Genomic DNA, 21466 nt, shown 5'->3' on the forward strand with positions numbered 1-21466 from the left:
AAGGAACTCAACATGCTCCCTCACAATTCTGCTTTTTCACTGTGAATTGACATGGCAATGAGATATAAATGTTACTGTTTTTATGGCTAAATTATTGCCAAGCATACGTATGTAGCAGAACTTATAGGTAGCAACAGTTACTCTTATAAACCTCTTATGCACTCATTTGGTAATGCATTTGAACTCTTAAGTCAAAAACCCACAGAACATTCATAATAATATAAAGCAGGAATATTTAGTATTTCACTCAAAACCTCTGTTGCTTAATAGTTAAGCTCTTTCAACCATTAAAATGCTCACACAGTTGAAGGTTGGCACACAAATCAAATGCTCCCTGCATGGGCGCAATTTCCACTGGGGACAGGGGGGACATGTCCCCCCCACTTTTCAAAATCATGTTTTTGTCCCCCCCACTTTTTATAGTTTAAAAACTAACGGTAGGCTCAGCAAGACACTCTGTGTGAAGGTACTGACGGCACGGCAGCCCCGCTCCGCCTCCCTCCTCCCCTCCCCTGTATGTTCATAAACCTGGTGGCTGTCGAGAAAATTAAAAAAGGGATGTAGACGGGCTGTTTTTTTCTCAGCCGCTCCCGGCTCCAGCTGATTTCTCATCTGCGCCGACACAAACAAAGGTGCTGCGCAGTCGAGTACGTCACAGCAGCTTCACCCCAACTTGCCCACTTCTCCCCTGGCTGTGGAAAAACAAACGGGTAGAGGCGGGTAAAGGCGTGACGAGCCGAGTCGGGCCGAGTAAGTCCTAGTGCAAAAGTGCTATAATACCCCCCCATACACTCACTCACTCACACACTCACACACACACACACACACACACACACACACACACACACACACACACACACACACACACACACACACACACACACACACACACACACACACACAGAGCTTGAAGGTGACAACAGACTGCCAGGAAAAGGCTATTAGTATTGTTACTTTAGAACAATATTACTCCAGTAAAAGTAAAAAGAACTTTGCATACAACTACTCTTAAAAGCATAATTTATCCAAAACCTTACTCAAGCAAATGTAACCGAGTACTACCCACCTCTGGTTATGTGTGTTGTAGAGTATGGAAAGCATATTTTCCCTCTGCTGTTACTTCACTAACTGTAATGTTGGACTTACACCACATGCTCAAACTCAGAGAGAGGCAGGGGGAAGCAGCAGCACTGTAGTGCAGGTAGGTTAATATTGTAACTGCTCCTAAATCTTCTTAAAATGGTAGATAAAGACAACGCTCCACTGGCATCTGAAGGTATTTTATTTCCCCACAGACAACGTGAAAAACTGCAAACATAAACAAATAATACATTTTTAACACGTTGAATGAAATCTTTACATCTTTAAGCAAACAATGAAATTAAATAAATATGTATACAAACAAGGACAACGTACTGTGTAAGCTTTCTACCACGTTTTTAGGATAGTTAAAGTTGTTTTTATTTATTTTACGGCAACTCTTGCTCAACACAGAAAGAGCTGCTATCACCACTGAAGCTCAGTTCAGAATGAGCTTGGCTCACCAGGTGCACTCAATTTGTCCAGCACCAATTAGGAGGAGGCATGGCTCTGCCTGCCCCTACAGCAGGTACTGAAGTACTGAAGGACATACACACCCACAGATACAATGTTGCTCAAAAGAAACACACATGGTACATATTATTTTTTAGAAACCCAATAAAATAAAAATATAACAAATTACCATTTCTGGCTTATTAAGACAGCTGCACTGCCCCCAAAATTACCGTGATTCATTACTGCCGCCATGAACTAATTAGGCTATAGAATCTGTAATTTTCTTTACCAACAAAATAAAAGTATCACTTTAAAGTCTTCCTTTTCAATCTTAAGTGACCATCAATCAAAACATTAAGTTTTTCCTTTATTCTAGTTAACTCTAGCTAACTTACTCTAGTTAGCGTTCGAGAATAGAAGGTTGTGTCAGACGTTCACCTTTCCTTCCTAAGTTACTCTGCCCCAATTGAACCTTGACCTTTCGTACCAAACCATCATCGTCTTCATTTGCCTCAATGATTCTGGCAAGTTTCCACTCGTTTCTGGGGGAATTGATCTCCTTGACAATAACTACATCCCCAACGTGCATGTTTCTTCTGGGTGTATGCCACTGTTGTCTGAGCCTAATTTTGGCCAGATACTCTTGGCGCCATCTGCTCCAGAATTGTTCAGTCAAGTATTGAACTTTGCGCCACCGTTTCCCAGTGTACAAGTCCTCCTTAACAAAGTTACCAGGGGGCGGAAGAGGCACCGATGACTTCATCGTCAATAAGTGGTTTGGCGTCAATGGTTCAAGACTCTTGGGGTCACTGATGAGGTTTGTGGTGAGCGGTCGACTGTTCACAATCGACATGGCCTCGTAGAAGAATGTTTTCAGGGAAGTGTCATCCAATCTTCCTGTTGCTTCTGCCAGGACTGAGCTGTATGAGAATGGAGGTGAAGGTTCAACGCGGTCGGCAGGCAGATCAGCCATGCGTTGTTCCGCACTCTGCCCCCGTGCTTTTCTGCAGATGACAAAATGTTTTATGTGCTTAGCCACTGTTTTGCTTGCACTTATCATCCAATAGCCGTTGGCTCTGAGCTCGTTTAGTGTTAGCCCACGGCCTTGGTGTTGTGTCTTCTTATGACAGTGATCAAGTATTAACTGTGTTACAATGCCTTCCTTGGGAAGAATGACTGGGTGTTTCATGTCAAGCGGTGATGAAGATCTTTCCAATCACCCACCTACTCTGAGCACTCCATCCTCAAGGATAGGATCAAGTTGGTACAGTTTGTGAGTTTTAGGTAGTTTGACAGAACCTTGACTGCAACATTTCAGTTCTTCGAAGGCCTCTTGCTGAGCCAGCTTTATGAGAGCATGTGCGGCCAGCCTTCTTTCTTCCACAGTGATGGGTCCTGTCTGACCTTTGTTTGTCAGTCTTCGAATCCTTGCAATGACATTCAGGGCTTTCTGCCAATCCGAGAATCTTGACAGTCTATCCAGAAAGCTGTCGGTGGCAACGGCATCCGTTTTCAAGACCCTAACTTCTGAATTGCAGAGCAGAAGCTCTGGGTCTCCCGGGCTCAGGGCTATTTCTTGTTCCCATAAGAACTTGGGTCCCGTGAACCAATTTGAGTCGATCATGTCTGCTACCCTAAGACCTCTAGACGCGTGGTCAGCAGGATTCTCAGCGGTTTCAACATAGAACCATTGTTCAGGATCCGTGGTTATTCTCTGTACTCGATTAGCGACAAACACATGGAAGCGCCGGGACTCGTTCTTAATGTACCCGATCACTACCTTCGAGTCAGTCCAGAACAACTCTTGGTCTATCGTTGACTCCAGTTCTTCCTTAAGGACATTGCTTACAGATGCTGAAACTGCGGCTGCAGTGAGCTCAAGGCGTGGTATTGTGACCACATTAGAAGGTGCCACTCTCGCCTTACCCATTACCAATGAGCAGTGAACTTGCTTGTCGGACACGATTCGAATGTAAGAATATTGCCCGTAACCATAGGTATTTGCATCTGAAAAATTATGCAGCTCAATTTTTTATGATGATGCCAATGTTCTTGGGAATGTAACATCTTGGTGTCTGGATTATTTCCAGATTTTCTAAGTCCTTTATCCATGCTTCCCACTTCGGTTTCAATTCAGCAGGAAGTGGTTCATCCCATCCAACACCACGCTTGCACATCTCTTGCAGAATCTTTTTTCCATTCAGGATGTAGGGAGCAAGAAATCCTAGTGGATCGTACACACTTGCAACCGTGGATAGGATTCCTCTTTGTGTGGCAGGCTTTTAATGGAGTGTGACCTTGAATGAGAACATGTCAGACTCCACATTCCACTTCACGCCTAGCACGCTTTGCATAGGAAGTTCACTGTAGTTTAGATCTACATCCTTCACTCCACTAGCACATTCCGACACTGGAATGGCATCCAACACGTCTCTGTTGTTGGACACAAATTTGTGGAGATGTAGTTTTCCCTTGGTGCATACTTCTTGAGCTTCACCGACCAGATGTATGGCATCCTCAGCCGAATCAACGCTGATGAGCCCATCGTCTACGTAGAAGTTCTTCCGGATGAAGCTCGCTGCCAATGGGTATTCTTTCTCATGTTCACTGGCAAGGTGTTTCATGCCATAGTTAGCACATCCAGGAGATGAAGCAGCTCCAAAAAGATGTACTCTCATACGATATTCTTTGGGTTCTGTTTCTGTGTTCCCATCTTCCCACCACAAGAACCTCAGGAAATCACGATCTTCACTCCGAACATGAAATCTGTGAAACATCTTTTCCACATCACATGTGACTGCTATTTGGTGCTCACGGAATCTGCACAGCACTCCGGTGAGTCCATTCGTTAGATCTGGTCCTCTGAGTAGGTGATCGTTTAGAGAGGTGCCTCCATACAATCAAAGACAACCCGTATTTCCCTCCTTTGATGGGCCTTCGGCCTCTTCAGCATCACCATCCTCAAAGACACTGTTCATGAATTTAATGTAATCTTCTTTGTACTTTGTATTTTTCTCGAATTTTCTTTTCAGGTGTTTCAGTCGAACTTTAACAAGCTGTTTATTGTTGGGAAGCTGAGGGTGCTCCCTGAAGGGTAAGGGCAGTTCCAGATGTCCTTCCTTGTCATATTGGACCTTTCCGTTCAAGAGTTGTAGGAACTGGATGTCCTCTTGTGATATACTCTTATCTTTAGGATTTGTGTCCAGAAAATCACTTTCCAGTGCTCTGATCACATGTGATCGGAGGGAGCTCCTTAACTGAGATGCGGTGACAGAGCCCTGTCACATTGTTTGAGCTTGTATTTGTTATGCACCCCACCACACTCCAGCCTAAGTCTGTCTTAACCGCATATGGCTCGTAATTTTCACCGGTTATTACTCTTGTCGGTTTCAGAGCTCTTGCACAGTCGTAACCAATCAGTAGACCAACAGGACAGTCCAACAACTCAGGCATTTCCCCAGATATGCAGCGACGGTGAGCCCACCTTTCTGCTGTTCTCCGAGTGGGAATGCTGCTTTGTTCCAGCGGTATATAATCCCGAGTGTATGCAGGTGGCAAGTCAATATTTTCTTGTGAGAAGTAACCTCGAACTCTTAGACCGGTTACTCTTTGGCATTTGACCACTGAACCCCTGTCGGTCATTGTTGACAGTTTTAGTTTGACTGGCTGTGTTTCCCTTTTTATTTTTTCTGCAGTTTCCAAGTCAATGAAAGTGTTACTGCTTTGTATGTCCAGCAGCGCGTACACTAAGGTCTCAGGAGAGGCACACGGGTACAATCATTGATGTTCGATCTCCTTTATCTCCGGTCACACTGCATGAGACCGATGAAGCGGTTTCCTCCTGTTCTGTCGTATCTGCAGAGGGCTCTTTTGCAACAAGGGGTTCTTCGTGAAGCGGAGATGGATGGTTTCCTTTGCAAATATTGCAAGAAGCTCTCCGTTTACATTCTTTGGAAAAATGGCCGACACGGAGGCATCCAAAGCACATATTGTTGTCAATAACAAATGTTTTCTTTTGTTTTAGCGACAATGCAGCAAATTTCTCACACTTGTAGATAAAGTGATTCTGCTTGCAACAAATACAGCTCAATGGTTTTGCATTTCCTAGAGGTTTATTTTTCGATTTTGTATTGTCCCCTTTTCCACTGCCTGCTGTATTTGACTGAGTGGTTTTGGGACCCTGAAACACTTCTGTTGTTGTTGCAAAGACACTTGCCTTTGAGCGTCTTGGTTCCCTCCCAGGGCTTCTATCTCGTCCAAACGCTCTTGGATTAATTCCTTTTCTGACTCTTCATCTTCAGTTTCCAGCCTTTTCTCCAAACGTGCCTTTTCTTCCTTTAATGCAGCAATTATTTCCTCCGGTGCAACTATTTCACCCTCATCCATGTTTCCTTTACGTTCAGAGTGACTTTTCTTAGGAAAATATTATTATACAACTCAAAATAGACACTTTGCTTGTTTAAAGCAAAGATATTTTTTAAATGAACAAATCGTAAATGAAATACCCTTTGTTTTGTTTTTAAACACCACAATGAAATGAAATTGTTTTTAAATCACCAGCAAGAATAAATGATATAGATCTTTTTGCTTTTAACCAACAAAATGAAATTGTATCTCTTTTTAATAGCCTCTTCAATAAATGAAATAGTGTTCTTATTTAAATCATCAACAGAATGAAACAAATAGTAGGCCTATCACCTCTTTGAAATTAAACCTTTAAATGAAATGTCACACTACTCATGCAACCTTGTAGAAAAAATGAATACACCTAATATGCAAAGTATTCTGCTTTGAAAATAAATGAGTCTCTCAAACTTATATTTTCTTTTCAGACAAATCAATGTAACTTGTCTTGATATTAATTGGACGTTTTCTTTTGCCAACGCAATATACCTGTCACTTGACTCTTTCACACTGAACGTTCTCCCGTAGAAAGTTGCAGACCAGTGAATGGAGAGACGCTGCCCTCTTGTGGTCGTCTCGACAACTGCAGCCCTTATTGCTCCGCTGGTCCACGCTTCGTATGGGCGCCGTGTAGTTCTTGAGTCTGCGTAGCGTAACCATGGATGTATTGCGTAACCCCAAATGGATGCGGCTAGTTTTTGGAGTCAAACGTTGTGACGGAACTGCAAGAAGACACTCCTCTCTTGGCCCCTGCCATGTCGTTTCGTCTGGAACTGGAACGCTGGAACCCGCCGCCAATGCGAGGAGGTGAATGGATGCTGAGTGTTTGCGCCAGGAAATAGTCTTCCCCCTCTGGCGTCGGTGGCCACGTTTTTCACTGTAACTGCTCCTAAATCTTCTTAACCTTCTTACTTGTTGCACGTGCAACAACAGCACGTGCAAACCTTTTCAGTGCACACGTAATTTAGTACTCTTTATTTAGGATCTTAGTAAATCGGGCCCAATGTGTAGTGGCAGAGAATTATAAATCAGGTTTTTTAGAAATTAACAAAGGTGTTCCCCAAGGGTCCATTTTAGCACCAGTTTTATTTTCTATTTTTATAAATGATCTACAAAATGGAATCCATACAGCCAAACTGCATCTTTATGCAGACGATACAGTTTTATACTCGTGTGCATCCTCCCCTACACAGGTGATGGAGGATCTCCAAGCTGCTTTTAAATGCTTACATACCTCCTTTCTTGATCTAAAACTTGTCCTAAATGATAAGAAAACCAAACTTATGACATTCACAAGGGCTCGATCAACACCAATGGATTATATGCAGCATATTATTACCTTAAAGGGAGCAGTCATAGAAAAGGTTTCATCATACAAATATCTTGGGCTATGGTTGGATGAAAAGCTGTCATTTAGAGTACACATTGAAAACCTCACAAGGAAACTTAAATTAAAGTTGGGTTTTTTATTTTGCAACAAACAATGTTTTACTACTGAGGCTAGAAAGAAACTTATTCAAGCTACATTTTTAAGCATTATTGACTATGGTGACATAATATATATGCATGCTGCCTCCTCCTTGCTAAAGAAGCTAGACAGTGTTTACCACGCTTCCCTGCGCTTCATTACCAATGCCAAATGGCTTACTCACCATTGTGTACTTTACCAAATGGTAGGATGGACCTCCCTCTATTTACGGAGGAAAACACACATGTATATCTTCATATATAAAACTATCTTGGGTAAGCTTCCTCCTTACCTTTGTAGTCTCATTTGTCGAGCCTCTAGCAGGTACAATACCAGATCCACTAGATTCCTACTTTTAAAAACTCCCAGAGCACTCATTAGGTAAGACTGCATTTTCTCACTTTGCTCCATCGGCATGGAATGGTTTGCAAGACCTCACCCACTTAAACACCCTGGTTTCGCTTGGCAAATTTAAATCTTTGTTAAGAAACAATTTACTTGAAGAATGTAGTTGTTATCTGTAGAATGGATATACTGTTTGATGTGGTTTTTGAGTGATGTATTTTGTATTGTGTATTTTATTGCTGCTGTTGTCTTGGCCAGGTCTCCCTTGCAAAAGAGATCTCGTATCTCAATGGGACTTCCTGGTTAAACAAACGTTAAATAAAATTAAAAAAATATATATTTTATTTGACCTTTAATATGAAAATCTACTGATCAATAACAAAATAAGCCAAAGAAATGGATGACATGAAAAGTTAGAAGATGGCATGGAAAGGTACATTTTTTGACCCTAACAGTAATCCATGCCCTTTTTTAAGAAGCCCATATGGCAGAGGATGAATGCCTGTTTTACAAACAGTCACATGCAAGTTTACTCTATTTAGATGACCTAAAAAATTGACCAGTAGTATTTGCACATTGTCCAGTTATCTGTTTCATTTGATTTTAATTTTTTACCCCTGAAACAGTGAATTACAGTGCAGAACACTTTCATCCAAACCAGGCTCACGCGGAACTAGGTTTCCTTGTGTTTATCGACTGACCGATGGAGGCTGGCTGCAAAAAGACCTCAATGTTAAATATCCACGTTTAGAGCAGCCTGGACCAAGGAATCATTTTGGTCTCAATCGTTTGATTTCACACCCATTACAACTCTGATGGGGTGGATTTTTTTGTACTACGCCAGGAGAGTTTATATCAAACAATAACTAATATGATTTATTGGCAGTTGGCTCAGCCAATCGGGAGCCGTTATCGCTTCCTCATCCGTGACCATCCCGTTTGTATTAACCAGCCCCCCAGTCTCGCGCTCAGAAGGTGTGCCGATTTTTTCCAGTGGCCAGTCGCGGTACTGCAACAAAAAATCCCATGGGGCCCAGAAAGCTTTTTTCCCATAGACTGCAATAGTAAAAGAGAAGCCTCTAAAACTGTTCACAGGACACCTCCAGCTGTAATCACCGGCAATTACTAATCTTTGTATTCTATATTTTTAAGTCATTGACTTTATATCCGTCAAAAATGTTTTATAACGGCCAGAAAAGTCAAAGAAAAGTCTCTTTCTGGGCGTGACGTCACAGCCGTATCTGTGCCATTGATGTTGCCCCGGGGCATGATGGGAGGCCCCAGAGCATCATGGGAGGTGACTCAACTGCGCATGCTCTATGGGCCCGTATACACGGAAGTAAACCAGGAAGTCCGAGATTTTTTCGGCACATGCGCTGGCTGAGCAGAATGCATTGAAATGAATGGGCGGCCATTTTGGGCACTGTATCCAGTTAATATTATAGATCCATGGTATTAACCCAATCTCGGCTAAATGTTTTGATATCCTGAACCTGGTAAATGGCATATATCCCCTGAAAATGTCGGACAGCAGCTCAGCAGACGTTTCGGCTGAAGGAGAAGGTGGTGCTTTATCTATTCAAGCAGAAGCAGCTCTGCAATACCGTCTCTCAGTTTTGTCACATTACACAGCCAAAGGTTACTGAATGTAAATGTGTTAAAAAGACAGATTTTTTTTAAATGTTTGCAGTTTAATTTCAGCCTCTTCTGTTTTTCAGTTTTATTATGAAATGGGTAAAAAAAAAAAAAATTTTTGAGTGCAGCCTTTATTCTGTAGCATCTCTTGATCATATTTCACAATCTGATCTTTTTTACCTATTAAGTTGTGTTTATAGATGAGAATCCATGCTAAGAGGACCTGCTTATGGAAGGATGAACGTTTTCCAGGAAGTTTTTTCAACATTGTGATTACAGCTTAAAATAAAGTTAAAAAGCCACCAAAAAGCAAGAAAACATGATATGGTATAAGGTTCCAGATAGAAGTCAGATTCTTAAGAAAATCAATTAATTTTAAATGTGTTATTTAGGGTAGAGAAATGTATTTATTTAAAAGAAGCCATGGAAAAGACAGTAATCACATCTAAGGCAAAATAGATGTTGTTTACATTTCTTAAAAAACTGTAAGGTCATCAGCCAATTGGCTAATGATAAGCTCTTTATTAGATATTGTGATTCCTTGTACAACACGGTTGGATATATGAGTTGTAAGAATTTGTGAACCAATTAGGAATAAATATGGTAAAATGGGACATCCTTGGCCAAGTTTCAGGTCAAATATGGGGGTGAAGCTATTTGGGATTTTAAAAAACATCAGAGTTTAAGGTTTAGACAGATTTACAAAAAAGTTCCCCAAAGCCAAATTTTTCCAAAGAATGGAATGATGTTCAATTGTGTCAAAGGCCTTACAAAGGAAGAGAATATAAGGTACCAAGTAGGAGTAATCAAGTATGTCTAACACTAGTCTAATGTTGTTGAAGATGTCTTTTTTCATAAAAAAACTGACTGTCTCAACAATAATTGTGTCTAAAACCTCTTTAATTATATTGGCAAGTACTGAGGCCATAATTGTATAATCATTATTGAGAGTACATATAGATTCATCCAATTATCAATAAAAAGTAGATCTTTGTTTGGTTTTTGAATGAGCGTTAGGAGACCTTGAGTAAGGGTGGAGGGAGAGTGTTATACGTTGTACTTTCCATGAAAACCTGTAAGAGAAATGGAGCTATGATTAGAGAATAACTGATATAACAGGCGCTGGGTGAGGGCCGGTATCGATGGAGGCACGACCAGGTCCTCAAATCCATCGCTGAAGCAATCAGCAAGGGGATAGAGGGAAGCCGATACACCCAAGCCACAGCTAAGGCCATCCGCTTTGTCAGGGAAGGACAAAGGCCGGAGAAAACACAGAGAAACTGCTCTACTGGTTTGCTCTGCACGGACCTAGACTGGCATGACATCATCTTGGTCTCAGAGGCAACAAACCAACTCGTCTTGTTGGAGCTGACGGTTCCCTGGGAGGAGAGGATGGAGGAGGCCCATGAACGAAAGAGGGAGAAGTACCAGGAGCTGGTGGAGGACTGTCGGAGAAACGGGTGGAAGACCAAGTTAATGCCAGTGGAGGTTGGCAGTCGGGGGTTTGCCAGCCACTCCCTGAGCAAAGCCTACAGCGCACTAGGCATAACGGGTGCCAACCGTAGAAGGGCCATAGGTAACAACGTGGAGGCAGCAGAAAAAGCCTCCAGATGGCTCTGGTTGAGGAGGGGGGAGCAGTGGTTGTAGTGGGGGTAGCATGCCACTTGGACACAGACCGAGACTTGATCACCTCGGCCGGGTCGCCTGGATGAGGGTGTCTGTTGCAAGACCCGAAACACCCAGTGAGTCCAGGATACAACACTGATGATGTGTCCAAGATTGTGCATCAGCAGATGTATTGTTAACATATAACAATGGATTTAAGGACTTCCTCCAGTGTAAAAGGGCTGTTACAATAGTTGCTGTCTTCCACATCAATAGTTTTATATTCTGGACATTGTTAAGAAATGATGTTGAAATATCTTCATCACATTTGGAGCTGTATAAAATGCTTTATTTCAAACAATCAACACATAAAATATACAAATACATCTCTCTTTCTTAATTCTTGGTTCAATAATAACATCATTTTAGTTACTCAACTACTCAATGGTTATGGAAATGTGCTAAATTACACTGAATTCATTCAAAATGCTTCTTCTTCCTTCTGGTATCCTAACTCTATAAGTGGTGCTGGAAATCCAATCAGTCCTCATTTAGATCCCACATCAACATTAGTATGTGTTTCTCTGTTAAATCTAAACAAAGAAATGATCTTATCAGATCGCTGTTCCAACCTGACGTCACCACTAGCCCTTCTGTTGTTCAGTCTGGTCTGATCTTTCAATGGACTGAACTGGATCCATATATGGAACCTCCCATACAAATATTCAATTACAAATAAGTGAGAGACGTATTAACAAACTAATTGATAGATTATTACTCTTCCAAACATAATTTGTTAACATTTACCTGTAAGAAAGATCTTTGTGTGAACTGTCCTCTGTTTGAGTCTGAGCCTGAAACTGGTCCTGTCTCTTTACTGCCGCCTCCTGGAAAGAAGTAATAGTTACATCAATTTGAAGATTGACTGAAAAAATATACTTATTTGACTATTACATAATATACTTGTTACGTATTTACTGCAATGTGTGTCACTGAAAAAACGTACGTTTTTAATGTTAAGTTGTTATTCCTCTTCTAATCAATTTTTTTGATTGATACAGTGATTTGGCTTTAAATGAAGGCTAAGCATGTTTAATGTAAATGTGGGTGAGAGGCTGGTTGTGACTCTACTAATACTCAAACCTTACTTACATAAGTCCTTGTATATACATTTCATCCAGCCCTAGAACAGAACCAGTAATCATATGACAAGTAATAAACTTCACAGATTCATCGGGGCTTTGTCTGCTGGAAGAACATGTGGACATTTGGTTAAAAATACATGAATTAAAGAAACACAGAAATCTAGAATGTGATTTTCCAGTTGAAATAGTGGCATCAGAAATACTTGCATCAAGCAAAGAGAAACACGCAAAGCAAACACAGATGGCTGCATTCATGCCATGTAGGAAGCAGTTTTCAGACACATTTTTATTCATTTGGGTGCTGTAACAACTCGGTCTTATTCGGTTTATATCAATATGTTCATATCTGTAAATATTGGCTCTGGCATGTATACTGTGTACATATTTTTTTTAAATGTTCTAGCTTTTATTTAATCTATTATATATATTTTAATTTATTTTTTACTTTATCTTGAGAGACAAAGTTTACTGAATCAAATTCATTGTTTATTTGTACAAACATGGGGAATCAAGTTGATTCTTATTCCATTTTGAATTGTGGATTCCAAGGAATTATTTACTTTTGTTGTTCCAAGTCCAAACAGCAAACACAAAAATGAAATACGTAGGAAAAAAATACTTTTTTTAATTGTGAAATGTAGCCACCTTTAGATAAGATGGTAAAATATTGCTACCTGTAATAGGCTACGTACAAAAGGAATGTGTTATCAAATTAACTTTTAAAATGTATGAAATAATCCAATTTTATTTGTGAAATGGACCCTCGTTCAGTCGAAACCACGAAACACGAGGCTACTACCAGTTGTTTTTCAGTAGGAGGCGCTAACACACAAACTACTCATAACAACCTTTTAACCACGAGAAGAAGAGCCGGCCCGCCCCTGTCCTCTAACACGTCCTCAGACAAGAGCTATAATCAGCATTCAGTAGACCTGAGACACTTTGTACCAGAAAATCTAGCAGCAAACATGAGCGGACGAGGAAAAGGCGGAAAGGGTCTCGGCAAAGGAGGCGCTAAGCGTCACCGTAAAGTCCTCCGTGACAACATCCAGGGAATCACCAAACCCGCCATCCGCCGTCTGGCTCGCCGCGGGGGGGTGAAGCGTATCTCCGGTCTGATCTACGAGGAGACCCGCGGTGTGCTGAAGGTCTTCCTGGAGAACGTGATCCGTGATGCCGTCACCTACACCGAGCACGCAAAGAGGAAGACGGTGACCGCCATGGATGTGGTGTACGCGCTCAAGAGACAGGGACGCACCCTGTACGGATTCGGGGGTTAAACCAAACAAACACCAAACAACGGCCCTTTTCAGGGCCACCCACTACAACCATAAGAGCTCGTATACCTCTGTACTTTAATACTTTTATACTTTAATATTTCTTACATCGGAATATGGTGGTCTAATAAACATCAAACGTATCAAATAACCTACATCTCTCAGTCCACTATAAACCTACAAACTTCCTTTTCAATCCGCTCACTGCAGCACTTGTGTAACGTAACCAAACGAGACCTGCAGGTAGAAAGATACTGGTCCTGCAGCGGCGAGTCCAACTCCACAAACCATGACTGACTCTCTCGTTTGAACCAGCAGTTCCTGGTTACGATGAGTTTAGCACCAAGTTTGATCAGCATGTCGACCAAACACCGCTGGGTCTCATTTCAGTCCAGCTCCACTTTCTCCTCATCTTGTTCAGTCTGGCGCTTTATATCTGCTGATTAAAGTATTTACTGTTTACTGATCTGCGTGAGGAGCACAATGTCATTAAAACAGAAACTGCTCTGATGTAATGGTCCAAACATCACATAAAACTGGAAAACGAATAAAAGTCAAATGAGAGTAAATATAAAATAATTAGGAGGGCGTGCAGGTGTTGCACCCTGGAAATATTTAATTTAGATTGTTATAGTTTTTTCAAGTGTTGGATAAAAATACTGAGAGCATTTTTATTCATTGATTTAATGTATTTTCTTTGTCCACGCAATGTGATTGTGCCTAGTTATTTTTTTTTCAGGTCTACAATTCCAGAGGGTTTACAAATAGAAGAGTAAATAGAAGAAAACAGACTCGTAACCTAACGGTCGGTTGTGTGTCGATACCCAGCTGCTCCAGAGAGAACCGTAAAGAAAATACCTGCAGCGTGGGGCAAATAAAGCTGCAAAAAAGAAGACAGAACACACTATTAAAGTATTGTGAATAAAATACATATAAGTTAAACATACTAGGTGTGATAAAAGCAGCAGCTTCGACAGCGGCTGTGCTGCGTCACCTCCCCGTCTGCCGCCGTCCAATCACCGACATGCTGAACAACCAGCGGAGTCTCGACCAATCACAGAGGAGCGACGGCGCAGCGCGGTTTGCCTGCAGCTACATAAAAGCAGCCTCTCTGACCGAAGCAGCTTATTCGTTTCTGAAGGAAGGAAATATGCCTGAACCCGCCAAGTCCGCGCCCAAGAAGGGCTCCAAGAAAGCCGTGACCAAGACCGCAGGGAAAGGCGGCAAGAAGAGGAGAAAGAGCAGGAAGGAGAGCTACGCCATCTACGTGTACAAGGTGCTGAAGCAGGTCCACCCCGACACCGGCATCTCCTCCAAGGCCATGGGCATCATGAACTCGTTCGTCAACGACATCTTTGAGCGCATCGCCTCTGAAGCGTCTCGTCTGGCTCACTACAACAAACGCTCCACCATCACCTCCAGGGAGATCCAGACCGCCGTGCGCCTCCTGCTGCCCGGGGAGCTGGCCAAGCACGCCGTGTCCGAGGGAACCAAGGCCGTCACCAAGTACACCAGCTCCAAGTAGACCAACACCCAATACAAACCAACGGCTCTTTTCAGAGCCACACACCCAATCTGCAGAGCATAAAACTTCCTTCAACTGTTTAACATGAATAGTAAATCATTAGTCTGGGGTTTGTAACAATTTGCTATTGTTTACATATACGTTCACTAGGAACTATTGTTTTACGTTGCAGGAGAGTTGCTACCACGCATGAACAGGTTGGGCTGTTATCTTATTGATCCGTGTGCAGAATCTATAATAAACTATAACCCACTCGGGTTGAAATAAGACATTCTGTAGTCATTGACTAATGAGAGAGAATTTAACAGGGTTAAGAATATCTAAAAATGGGATTCCAAATTTACTTCCTTAAAGAGGAGCAAGATGGGGCAGAGCGCCACATGAGTTAAAATGACAAATTAAAAATGTAAATGTTTCACTTGAAGACAATAAATGTGTATATTAATTGAGAATATTTAAAATAAATAAATGTGCTTTAATTCCCTATAGTGTTTTCATTTAGGCTCTATTATAGGAATAAGAATGTCCACAGCATTTCAGTGTCAACAAAAGTCGGCCTATCAGGCTATGAGCACATCATTGTAGTTTGTAGATGTTTGACAGGTCGTTATTTTAGATTTCTTATAAACCTGTCTCAAAATGTAACATACTGGACCTCTGTTGGGATGGAGGGATTGCTGGCAGTGGAAAATGTCCCTTATTTTTAAATCCAAAACTGGACAGGTATGGTTTAGGATGTGTAAATACACGCGTGCACACAGACGGCCTCGCGGCGGCGAGACAGCAGCAGCAGCTACTGCCTGACCCGGTTCTGCACAGGTAAGCTTCAGGACGTTTGGCGCTGGAGTGAACGGATGAAAGACTTCAATGCTTCCTGAAGCTTCACCTGCCCATCACAACCAGCATCTTTGCTGGTACCGTATATGGTATATTTGCTGTGTCGTATTGGGTTCAACCAGCAAACACAGAAGCCCCCACATCTCCATATCAGTCTTAGTTTAGTTCTTTCTTTTCATTAAACGCATGTTTATTGATCCATTCATTAAGAAACAACTTATGTCAACATGGCCACCTTTTCCCAGTATGTTTCTATTCATTTTATGAAATGTAATTTAAACTTTGGAGGATTTGGCACAGCAAAACAATCTTGTAATCCAGTTTTGATTCTTTTCCACTGGACCTGATAGAAGGTGGGATGGGAGGAAGTTTCCTTTTACATTTTCAAGAGAGAAAAATGTTTCACAATTTAAAATGTGTGATTAATATATCTTTATTTACATAGGAGACTGTCAGTTCTGACCTATATAGCCTACACTTCCACATTCAAGATAACCAAGCAGTTGTATTAAAAAAAATAAAACAGGCTAAATCCACAACTTTTCTTGTCATAGAATGGAAACCAAGCAAGACTCAGGTCTTTAGCCCCCATGAGATAGGCCCCGCCCCCATGCTCGCTGTTCATTGGATATAATCTTTTCAAAACTCCCGCCTCGTTTCTCTCTGTCCTGATTGGTGCGGCAGGACTCGTCCCGGGCTCTCCAGTATTTAATGAGGTTTTCCGCTGCTGGAGACACAGTTTCTCTTGACACCAGTTCCATACAGATTTTATCAACATGAGCGGCCGCGGAAAGACCGGAGGGAAAGCCAGAGCGAAGGCCAAGACCCGCTCCTCCCGTGCAGGACTGCAGTTCCCAGTGGGTCGTGTCCACAGACTGCTGCGTAAAGGCAACTACGCTCAGCGCGTCGGTGCCGGCGCCCCCGTCTACCTGGCGGCTGTGCTGGAGTATCTGACCGCTGAGATCCTGGAGCTGGCTGGAAACGCTGCCCGCGACAACAAGAAGACCCGCATCATCCCCCGTCACCTGCAGCTGGCTGTCCGCAACGACGAGGAGCTCAACAAGCTGCTGGGGGGGGTCACCATCGCTCAGGGCGGCGTGCTGCCCAACATCCAGGCGGTGCTGCTGCCCAAGAAGACCGAGAAGGCCGCCAAGGCCAAGTAAAGCTGCTGCTGAACCCCGGAACACAACGGCTCTTTTAAGAGCCACACACTCCTCTGAGAGACACGATTACCAGATAACAATTACTATGGGATTTTTCTGCTTGTTCTCTCACATAAATCGCTTTGGATAAAAGCGTCTGCTAAATGACAATATAAAACCACTAAAGATCAATCCACTAATACGACACAAAATTTAAAGCACAAAAAGTTGTATGGAGCAGTAACATCTGCATTTACTGGAAACTAAATTGTCTCAGAAGAAACGACCAATAACTACGATTGTTTAAAAACATTTAACATTTACAATAGGATTATAGCACTAACTAGTTCATCGGTTGTCTGCTGGTTGAAGTGAGGCTCTGTAATTAAAAATGATTTTCAGAGGTAATTAAATATATATACATATAACATAAATAGCATGTTTGTGAAATGATTTGCTTTCTCTATAAAGGAAAATGTGTTCACTGGTGTTGCTTCAGAAACTTAGTAGTGACCTGTTCAAATCCAAAAGTCTGTCTGTTAATCTAATGTGGAAATATTTGCTCTTTTTGAAATAGGAACTGATAAAAGGAAATGTTAAAATATATTACTACCGATATTTCAGTAGATAGCGCTAACACCCTGTAATACACCAACATCCATTAAGGCGGAGAATACCCGTCCCTGTCCTCTAACACGTCCTCCAAAAAAGTACACATTCTTTTTTCCTTACCAGTATACACACTATAACTGCCCAGCTACTGGGGGTTTGTTTCTAGTGACTGGAGTAAATAAACTAATAACTAAAATAGATAAATTAATTAACTAACTTACACAACCGGGACAGAGAGACAGCAGGGGGCGGGGCTCCGGACTAGGCGGGAGTTTTGAAAAGATTCTATCCAATAAACGGCGCACATTGAGGCGCGAGCTCGTTCTCGGGGCGGGGCGGGGCTGCAGAGCAGAATCCACCAATCAGGAGCGGAGGTCTGGACCGCGTCACCGAGTCACACACTTTAAGAGCAGCGAGTCTCGCTTCTCCCAGCATTACTGATCCAGAACCAGTCGCCATGGCCAGAACCAAGCAGACCGCTCGTAAGTCCACCGGAGGCAAAGCCCCCAGGAAGCAGCTGGCCACCAAGGCCGCCCGGAAGAGCGCCCCGGCCACCGGCGGAGTGAAGAAGCCTCACCGCTACAGGCCCGGTACCGTGGCTCTGAGGGAGATCCGCCGCTACCAGAAGTCCACGGAGCTGCTGATCCGCAAGCTGCCCTTCCAGCGGCTGGTGAGAGAAATCGCTCAGGACTTCAAGACCGACCTGCGCTTCCAGAGCTCCGCCGTCATGGCCCTGCAGGAGGCCAGCGAGGCTTACCTGGTGGGGCTGTTCGAGGACACCAACCTGTGCGCCATCCACGCCAAGAGGGTCACCATCATGCCCAAAGACATCCAGCTGGCCCGCCGCATCCGCGGGGAGAGAGCTTAGACCGTCTCCCCTGGAACCACAACGGCTCTTTTAAGAGCCACCAACATCACCACTAAAGAGCTGCTTCTACCAATCCCATTAATAGTTGATACATTGTTACAAAGCACAACATGATTCCCTCAATTAATAGTTATCTTCCTTTTGCACCAATAATTAATAGTCAACATCTAATATGAGCAGAATAAGATCTTAAACATACACTAGTATAGTTAGTTTGTATAACCTGCATTCCCTACATCTTCCATCTTTCGGCCCTTTTACAGATATATTTATGTAAGAAAAAAAAGTTTTAAATTCTGTAAATTTCACATTAAAAAAGATAACTATCACAATAATAATAAAAATGGTACATTCATGCAAGTTTAGTGGGATTTAATAATAATTGGAGGAACAATAGTGAAAAACATATTTTCATGTTTAGGTTTATGTTTTTATTCCACTGCCAAACCAAAACTTTCTCCACAGACATTATGTACTAATCCAATAGGTTTCCATGGCTGTGCTGCTGTACTCTGACATTTGGGTTAAATAAAAGTTGTTCTAGAAACTTTTTTTTTAAATCAAAATATTTCATCAATAGAAGATGACTAAATGTGATTCAGAGTACTAAAGGAATTGGTTAACAAAAAAACACACATTGTATGTAGTACTACATGATGTGTAAAGCATGTTTGAGAGTAAGATTAGATTAGTTTATTTGTCCCATAGGGAGATTTGTCTTCACTGGTAGTGAATTTCATCAGCACCAACAATAAATGACATAAAGGCAAAGTGGCTGTTTAGGGAAACTACTAAGGTCATCTCAAGATATTAAGACATTGATGGACTTTTTCAAACTGATGACTTAAACTGTAATCAAGAAAAAAACAGGAAATATCAGCGTTGCAAACCAAATGACAACTGACAGGATACATAACTGACTTGAACTTATAAAAATGTAATCAATAACAAATTTGTAGTTGGATGAGTACCACAATATTTTCTTATATTTCTTATGTGACACAATTTGCCTCTTAAGGAAGATGTGGTGGCTCTTAAAATACTGATACTCTTTAAATACTAAGATACTGCAAAAAGTGTCCTTATCTGTTAAACAGTTGGAACACACAGTAATATTGAATATATATATATATATATATATATATATATATATATATATATATATACATATATATATATATATATATATATATATTGAAAGTTGAAGTTATCTTGGGAAAGGAATGGGCAGGAGCACTGATTCTTGCACATTTGGCAATTCTACAACCATAAAATCTAATTACGTTCAGGCCTCCTGGATTTATTTTCAGTAGTAAAATAAGCCACATTAAGAAATGTCGAAGTCCATGAGTGAATTATTGATTAAGATACTCTGAAATGTATAGTGGATTAAAAAGTAAACTACAAATAAAAGAGAAAGGGGTTGAAACCTGATTTTTGTAAATCCTTTGAAACTGTCATTTTACTTTTGTGTAAAAGAAAATATAGTAATGTTCCCTTGAATGTACATTTGATAAATGAGGGTAATTGTGCAATTTACTGTTGAAAAACCAAACTGATAGGAAAACAACTCTCAGGATGAGGTGGTGGCTCTTAAAAGAGCCTTTTTAGTTTTGTCCAGCAGTGATGCTTCACTTCTTCTTGGGTGCTGCCTTCTTGGCTTTGGGCTTGGCCACCTTCTTGGCGGGGGACTTGTTGGCTTTGGGGGCCTTCTTCAGCACCTTCTTGGGGCTCTTGGCGACCTTCTTGGGGCTCTTGGCGACCTTCTTGGGGCTCTTGGCCGTCTTCTTGAGCGCTGCGGGCTTCTTCACCTTCTTGGGGCTCTTCTTGGCCGCTGCGGGTTTCTTGGCGGCGGGCTTGTTGGCTTTAGGAGCCGCTTTCTTCACGGGAGCTTTGGCCTTCGTGTCAGTGTTCTTGCTCATCTTGAAGGAGCCGGAGGCCCCGGTCCCCTTGGTCTGGACCAGGGTCCCCTTGGTCACCAGGCTCTTGATGGCGGTGTTGACGCGGGCTTTGTTCTTGTCCACGTCGTATCCTCCGGCGGCCAGAGCTTTCTTGACGGCGGCGGCGGACACGCCGCTGCGCTCCTTGGACGCGGCCACGGCCTTCACGATGAGCTCTGCCGCGCTGGGGCCGGCCTTCTTCGGCTTGGACACCTTCTTCTTGGCGGCTTTGGCCGGAGCCGGAGCTGGAGCTACTTCTGCCATGTCGAGTTGCTGCGAGAGTCACTGCTAATGATGAGAAGCCGGAGCTCCGACGGAACTTAAACACACCATGAGAACCGTGGAGACTCAACCCGCGGCGCCGCTCCCGTGTGCAGTCGGTGGAGTCCCACTTGTGTTTTCTCCTCGTCCTTTAACGGGTCAGAAATCAGTGTTGGAGCGTCGTTTCAGGCTGACAGAGGAGAAGCTGACAGCGGACTAGTTTTACTTCTTGTCCAGATACTCTGGAAGTCCGATGTTCTCCGCAGTTTGTTTGTGGGGGTTTAAAACTTCGTGGAGTCGCCGCGGAGCTCGGGGCCGATCAGCAACTTTCCCCTCTTCCTTCTCTCCTAAAATGCTTTAAAATACACAAACTTTCCGAGAATAACACATTTCTAGCTGAATTATATGTTTGTTCGATGAACAAAAAGAACAACAAACATCAGTTGACCTTAATGTTTCGTTAAAGTGAAGATAATGTGGCAGCAGCAAACACACTGATGGATGAGGCTCTTGTGGCGGTGACTTCCTCTCAGGTTTCTGCTGAACTACAATATTATCAGTTGTTTTTTGCATCTTCTTTTTAAGTATACTATACTTCAAAACAAATATTTTCTTTCTGTTTTAATTTTTGTAACTTTAAAATCCTGAACTTGCACTTATGGATGTTGAAGTTAAACATATCAAGAGCTGTTTGACATGAAGCTAATTTTAAAACATTTCATACGCAGGTCATTATTCAATTCATAAATCCAAATGTCCAAACAAGCATGAAACATATAGAACACAATAAAGAACATAACATAACACCAGCGCAAGGCTGTTGAAATAAATGTCTTATGCTGCTTTGTAAGAAATTCAATTGTGTT

The 21466-nt window shown here is 42.2% G+C and overlaps 3 protein-coding genes across 3 annotated transcripts; 2 read left to right on the forward strand and 1 right to left on the reverse strand.

Annotated features, from left to right (window-relative positions):
- Window positions 1-14565: 14565 nt before the first annotated feature.
- Window positions 14566-15020, forward strand: LOC133447131 (histone H2B-like). The gene has a single exon (XM_061725609.1). The coding sequence runs from the start codon at window positions 14566-14568 to the stop codon at window positions 14938-14940; it is 375 nt and encodes a 124-aa protein (XP_061581593.1). The 3' UTR covers window positions 14941-15020.
- Window positions 15021-16551: 1531 nt separating this feature from the next.
- Window positions 16552-17018, forward strand: LOC133447059 (histone H2A-like). Its single transcript, XM_061725480.1, has one exon. The coding sequence runs from the start codon at window positions 16554-16556 to the stop codon at window positions 16938-16940; it is 387 nt and encodes a 128-aa protein (XP_061581464.1). The 5' UTR covers window positions 16552-16553; the 3' UTR covers window positions 16941-17018.
- Window positions 17019-19896: 2878 nt separating this feature from the next.
- Window positions 19897-20603, reverse strand: LOC133447001 (histone H1-like). Its single transcript, XM_061725376.1, has one exon. The coding sequence runs from the start codon at window positions 20601-20603 to the stop codon at window positions 20031-20033; it is 573 nt and encodes a 190-aa protein (XP_061581360.1). The 3' UTR covers window positions 19897-20030.
- Between the last annotated feature and the right edge of the window lie 863 nt (window positions 20604-21466).

This window comes from Cololabis saira, chromosome 1 (genome assembly GCF_033807715.1).
Source record: "Cololabis saira isolate AMF1-May2022 chromosome 1, fColSai1.1, whole genome shotgun sequence".
Taxonomy (NCBI): Eukaryota; Metazoa; Chordata; class Actinopteri; order Beloniformes; family Belonidae; genus Cololabis; species Cololabis saira.